The 6184-nt window shown below is 47.0% G+C and overlaps 1 protein-coding gene across 2 annotated transcripts; it reads right to left on the bottom strand.

Annotated features, from left to right (window-relative positions):
* Positions 1–530: 530 nt before the first annotated feature.
* Positions 531–4589, bottom strand: LOC147429711 (putative leucine-rich repeat receptor-like protein kinase At1g68400). Of its 2 annotated transcripts, none has more exons than XM_086495956.1 (4): positions 3978–4589; positions 3752–3861; positions 2011–3424; positions 531–1466 (listed from the first exon to the last, which is right to left on the bottom strand). In XM_086495956.1, the coding sequence occupies exons 3-4, from the start codon at positions 3344–3346 to the stop codon at positions 823–825; spliced, it is 1980 nt and encodes a 659-aa protein (XP_086352082.1). In that variant the 5' UTR covers positions 3347–3424; positions 3752–3861; positions 3978–4589; the 3' UTR covers positions 531–822. The 2 variants fall into 2 exon arrangements, with proteins under 2 accessions (XP_086352082.1, XP_086352081.1); XM_086495955.1 differs by having other exon boundaries at positions 3752–3864.
* Positions 4590–6184: the final 1595 nt, after the last annotated feature.

Raw genomic sequence — 6184 nt, forward strand, 5'->3', positions numbered from 1 at the left:
GGGACGGGCAAGTGAAGCCCAGGCCGATATGGCGTCCGCTCATTCGCCCTTGCAAAAAGAGAGCAGGAAGTGAGGGTGTCAGAGGGGCGGCCTCGCATTGCTGGCCAACTTTCCAAACAAGCAACCATCTCCAAAAGTGTGCGCACAAAAGCGTCAGAGAGGTTTTGAGCCCTGACATGCAGCATGGTGGATGGAAGACCTACCACTTGGGCTATTTTCATTGCTTGAGAGAAAAGGAAAATGTTTGATAGATGTCCCAATGTGACAGCAATGGGCTGGCCACACATGCAAATCACACTGGGGCGGGCGCCCCAATGTGAAAGGGGCCTTAATAGGCATTCACCCACCCACCGGGCCACCAGATGCATGTAAGGCAGAAGGGGCTGTGGGTCGGAGGAAACACAATTTGAGAACCCTTTTTTGTACTTGTATAGACTGAAAGGGACAAACTGAAAAGAACACAACTGGATGAGGCTTGGCACAAGCATTGTCACACATCACACTCACTTCTCACCAAACACACTCACCCCTCCATCAAAACAACTCACTTTTCTTGCATCTTTGATTAGCTTACAATACAACCCTACAACACACACACACACACAAAAAAAAAAACTTAAGGCTCCTCTTCTCTTCTCAAGGACTTGTTCCTGCTATCTCCCACGGCAGCCGAATTCGGCGAGCACCTCTGCGGCCCCTTGCAGGCCATTCCAACCCTCATTCCCTATATGGGCATCCATTACCCCCAATTCTTACATAATCTACATCATTATAGTATCACTTGTACACCCACTCACACTCATCACAATAATCCATCTCCTCTCAATGGCTTGTCCCCTCTGACACCGAAGGCGACATTGATATGCAGTCGAAAGAATCATCTCTTTGAGGGGAGTGCTGCTCTCCTATAATGCCTTCAATCATCTTCACAACTTGGCTCATTCTCGGACGCTGCTCAGGCGCTTGCGACACACATGCCATCGCAATTTGAAGCATGGCCACCATCTCCTCTTCAATGTTCTTGTACCTTAGAAGCTCAAGGTCAAAAACCTCAGCTGTCCACTCTTCTTGCACTACAGATTGCACCCACTTGGGTAAATCCACCCCCTCCTCGCGCGCATAAGATTGTGCGGGCGCTTTGCCAGTAAGAATCTCTAGCAACAGAACTCCAAAACTATACACATCAGCTTTCTGTGAGATCTTCTTCGACTCGAGGTGCTCTGGGGCTCTATATCCAATCAACCTTGATGCGACCACCGACGAGCTAGCCATTAAGACTAGACCAAAATCAGAGATGCAAGCATTTCCATTCTTATCAAGCAGCACATTGGAGGACTTGATGTTGCCGTGGGGTAGCTTCTGGGGTTTGCATTGATGGTGTATGAAAGCTAAGCCTCTTGCTGCTCCAAGAGCAATCTTCACACGTGTGGTCCAATCGAGCGGGGTTCTTCCAGGACCTCTGTTTCCTGCCAGCAAATACATCATAATATCCATTACTAGTCAAGCCTTCCCATAGAGAGCCATGCTTCCATAGCAACAAACAAAATGCATCCCTTCTTTGTGATACAGCATGCAGACATGCATGAAATGTAACTAGACAACTTTGATCAACTTATCCATCCATACAGAAAAATGTTATGCTACCGACAGCTTTTAAGGCTTATATGATGATGGGATACACACATACGGAATTGCTATGTAATGTGTGCATACACCTGTATGCATAAATCCATAAGTGAGAGATCAACACACTTGAAAGATGTTTTGCTAATGACTGGTTTCGAGGCATATATGGGAAATGCACATGAGGAATTGCAATATGTGTGCATACACCTGCATGCGTAAATCCATAAGTATGTGTAAATCCGACTGGTTTTGAGGCATATATGATGAAACATACACATAAGGAACTGAATATGTGTGCATACACCTGTATGCATAATCCATACTTATGCATGTGAACAGGTGAACATGTATCGACACAGAATGCATTACGAATAGGACATATACCATGTAAAAGGGTGTAAAGATTTCCTGATGGTAGATAGTCATAGACTAGCAGCTTTTCCTCTCGGGCATAGTAGTAAGCTCTCAAGCAGACAAGATTAGGATGTCGGAGCTTGCCAATAAGCTCCATCTGTTGCTCAAACTCTTTGCGCCCCGCAATACTCATGTCCTTAAGGCGCTTGACGGCAACCACAGAACCATCTTCTAATACAGCCTTGTAAGCAGTCCCAAAGGTGCCTTTGCCCAACATTTCTGCAGAAGCTCTTAAAAGGTCCTCCAGCTCAAACTGTTTTCTTCCATCCATAAAAACAAGCTTTCCCTTGTCCGACTCTGCATGAAGAGGGTAATTCACTGCATTGAACACAAGCTTCTCGGGGTCTGCTTTCCTCTTTGCTCTTGCTGAGGCATCAGACTGGTTATACTTTTTCCAATAGTACAAAATGAAGAAGCATGTTATCAGAACCACAACCGCAATGTCGCCCACGACTATGGCTATCAAGGCACCCGTCCCAAGCCTCACGGGGCCTTTCTTCTTCTCAGAAGCAGCCGGTTTCAAGCTCGGGCTAGAAGAGACCACCATAGGATTTTGATCCCCTGATAGATCTGGATTTGTTGGCTGGCTGGTATCACATACCAAGAGAGGTACACCACACAGCTCATTGTTCCCTTGGAACGAAGAGATGGAAAAATTCGATAACGAGCTTGGTATCGGCCCCGTCAACTGGTTACCTGAAACATTGAAGTCCTGTAATTTGATGAGCTTCAAGTTAGGTAGAGGGCCTGTGAGCTGGTTGTCTTCCAACTTCAAGGTAAGAAGCTCGGAGGTGAGGTTCAATGATGGTGGAATGCTCCCGCTAAGAAAGTTTTTGGAGAGATCTAGGCGCCGTAGCCGCGACAAGAGAGAGATAGAGTCAGGTATGGGACCTGAGAACTGGTTATGCGATAAATAGAGGGATTTCATGTACTTCAAAGATGAGAAGTTCGGAAGGGATCCATTCAGCATGTTGTTGTCGAGGCTCAATATGCGAAGCTCGTCTAGCTGTGAAAGCTTGGTGATTGGTCCGCTGAGCTGCAAACCCTCTAGTACTAGGTGCCTAACCCGACCGCTCTCGCATTTTACGCCTTGCCATAGCCCGGAGCAGGGGTTGTTCCCTGTCCAACTCAACAGTTTCTCCAAGAGATCTGCCGAGGCCTTGAAACTTTGTAAGGCAAGACGGTCTGATGTCGCATTCCCGGCCTCCGTTGTGCTTGCCGAGAACAGGAAAGCCAGCACGAAAGTGACAAGAATTACGGTGGGAAACTTCATGAAGCTGATTTGCATGATGAGGTTTCTGTACATGAGAAGGGCCTTCTGCTCTGCTTTAATCTTCTGTATAGAGAACTTGTCGCATGCGTAGTTGAGGGATGAGACATTCAACTGGACACAGAGGGGACAATTAATGCAAATTCTGGGCTGCTACTCTTTGAAAGCAAAGCATTGCATGACAAACAATATGCACACAATGTAGTAACAAGACATGGACAAGAGGAACAGGGATTCTCAATGTATAAAGAGACATACATTCAGATGAGAAAGAGACAGAGGATGATAGTGTGTATGCGTGTAGCTGCATTGTGAGTGGTATAGAGTGTGCGCTTGTGTGTGTGGGTGTGTGTGTGCGCGTGCATGTGTTTGCCCACATGAGTAGTGTGTGTATCACCATCACACCAGATGCTTCAAAAGAACTTAAAGAAAGCAGCATACCTTGCATGCTGTGAAGAGGATAGAACTGCTATGATGCGAGTCATGGTAAAGTCCCTGTATAGTACGGTTGAGGCCATGGTTGAGCGCAGGACCAGCTCAACAGAAGTTGACTGCTGGGAAGTGAAGAAGGAGAGTGAGTTAGTGGGTTTGTGTGTGTGTGCGCGCGCTTGATTGTGTAGTAATGGGCAGCATCACCACCACACTCAAAAGAAAGAAAAACACTTACAAGAAGACGGTTCTTGATGAGCTTAGACGCACTCTGCCTGTGAAGTAGTATCTTCAATGCGATCACCCAAAGAAGAAGCAGTGCGAGACTGCGAGTGAATGAAAAGTATAGAAGATGCCGTGCATGTATGATGAGTGTATGTGTGTGCGCCCGCCTCTTGCAGACTCGCACAGAGTGCACATTGCTGGTTTGAATGAAGGGAAAGATAGAGAGGGGGAAGGGGGAAACCGGGAAGGAAAGAAATCAAGCAAAATCCTCTGCAACAGTGCCTCCAAACTAATAAGGTAGTGTGAGAGTGCAGCGACAGTAGGAAATTAGGAATGTGTGTGTAGAGAGAGAGAGAGAGAGAGAGAGAGAGAGAGAGATTTTGATTTTGGGCGTCAGGGCAAGCTGGGAGTCTGGGGAGGAAGGGAAACTTTGACGCGAGGAGAGAGAGAGAAAGAAAGAGACCTAGGCAAGACTCTCCACAGTGAGCTGGATGGGGGTTGCTTTGCAAGCAAAAAGGAGACAGCTTTATCAGGTAGAGAGGGGTCCCCTCAGGGGGAGTGTGTGTGTATGTCCTACTAGGCCTAGAGAGTAGAGAGAGATCTTACACAGCAAATGGGAGAAACTATAGCGAGGAGCTCAGCCACCTCGATGCCTCGCGATCCTCTGTTCGCCGGGGTGCTTGCGGGCTTTCTGATTATCAAGAAGCGAGGACGCCGGGGAGCGAATGTGTGTGTGTGTGGGGTACCGCATGTGCGATCTGTCTGTCTAACACTTTCCACTTTTCAAGAGAATTTTGTCTCTTTGCAAGAGCCTGTTCATATGCTCCTATGGCTGGGGTCAGACTAGCCAATTGTTGGACCTCTGCTTTTCATCGGGTGCCTCTTCCGTCGTTCGCAAAAGGCGGAAGCTGAAGCTACGATATAACTGGCTTGCTAAAGCCTTAGAGATAGAGGGGGAAAGGCGTATATTCGCCTATTGTTGCCACATGTCACTCTACTTTTGGAAAAGACTTCTAATCGAACACGTCCGACCTTCCCCTTTTCGGTTTTCCAAAGTAAGGGTATCTTGTATTAGCTTCGTGAATGTGGCCTATAAGCGCAAGATTCATGAAGAACATCTGCAATGTGTGCAAGGAGTTTGACAGAGTACGCGAGGAGTTGGAGGCTTTTGCTATTGTAAGCTTTGTGAACCATGCCAACATTTACTGTATTGAGGCTTGTGAGCATGGGTTTTGTGTTGCAATTCATGCAACTGACGCGGTCAAGGAGACGCATCCAACAACACACGTGAGGGCTTATTAAGCGCGTTGAGGAGATTCAAGTGCTATAGGCATGTTTGCTCCGGGCCTATGATCTCTCTGTATCATGTATCTCCAAATGCACCCAATTCTTCTTTGCGGTGGCCCTCTGAAAGCATTTGTTGTGCTTGTTTGTAGCGGTTGGTGCCTTCATTGTTCCAAGTGCTCAGCGCCAGTATTGTTTGAAGCATCCATGTGAAGAAATTACATTTTTATTGCTTGCATGTGAAGGAAGACAAATCAAGGTTTCATGGGTTGGAAGTGACGCTCGTTTTGGCTTTTCCCATGTGAGGGATTGTTATTGATTGTCATGCACATTGCTATGTATTGCATGTGAGCTATGTGCTATTAATGGGTTCCTAGTCAGGATCATTTAGGCTTCTGCCATTTGGAATTGTGATGCATGCCACTTTTCTTTCCTTATGCGTAGAAAGACTCTAACGGGGAGCACAGGAGGCAGACGAGCAAGCATGAATGCCATGTACAATCGTCAAGCTCTCCTCGTTGAACCACCATTGCTTTTCTCCTCGCATTTCACGCCCACTCCTAGTTGTCTTGTGTCAGTAATCTTTCCCTTTCCCCCCTCCCCTTTTGGGGAGCAGAGCAATGGAACTGCATGAGGCTCCGCGTGAGGGGATTGTGCATAGGGAAACTCTTCCTCAATCGGTTTCGCCCTCACTCAGGCTATTAGGCTTTGGAGGTAATGCCCTTATAAATTTTGTCCCTAACCCTTTGTTTCAGAATAGGCTATCGATGCATACCGTCTCTCTTAATCCTGGAGGAACCTCAACTACTTATCCACCATTCCCTGTTGTGAGTGGTGGACCTTCCTATGTAGCAAAGGATGCCATGCAAGTCCCCCAACTCGGTTCCGACTGGAGGTGTTACTGTAGGCAATATTTTCTCACCGGTTCAACTTGCC

This window comes from Adiantum capillus-veneris, chromosome 22 (genome assembly GCF_014529385.1).
Source record: "Adiantum capillus-veneris isolate H3 chromosome 22, ASM1452938v2, whole genome shotgun sequence".
NCBI lineage: Eukaryota > Viridiplantae > Streptophyta > Polypodiopsida > Polypodiales > Pteridaceae > Adiantum > Adiantum capillus-veneris.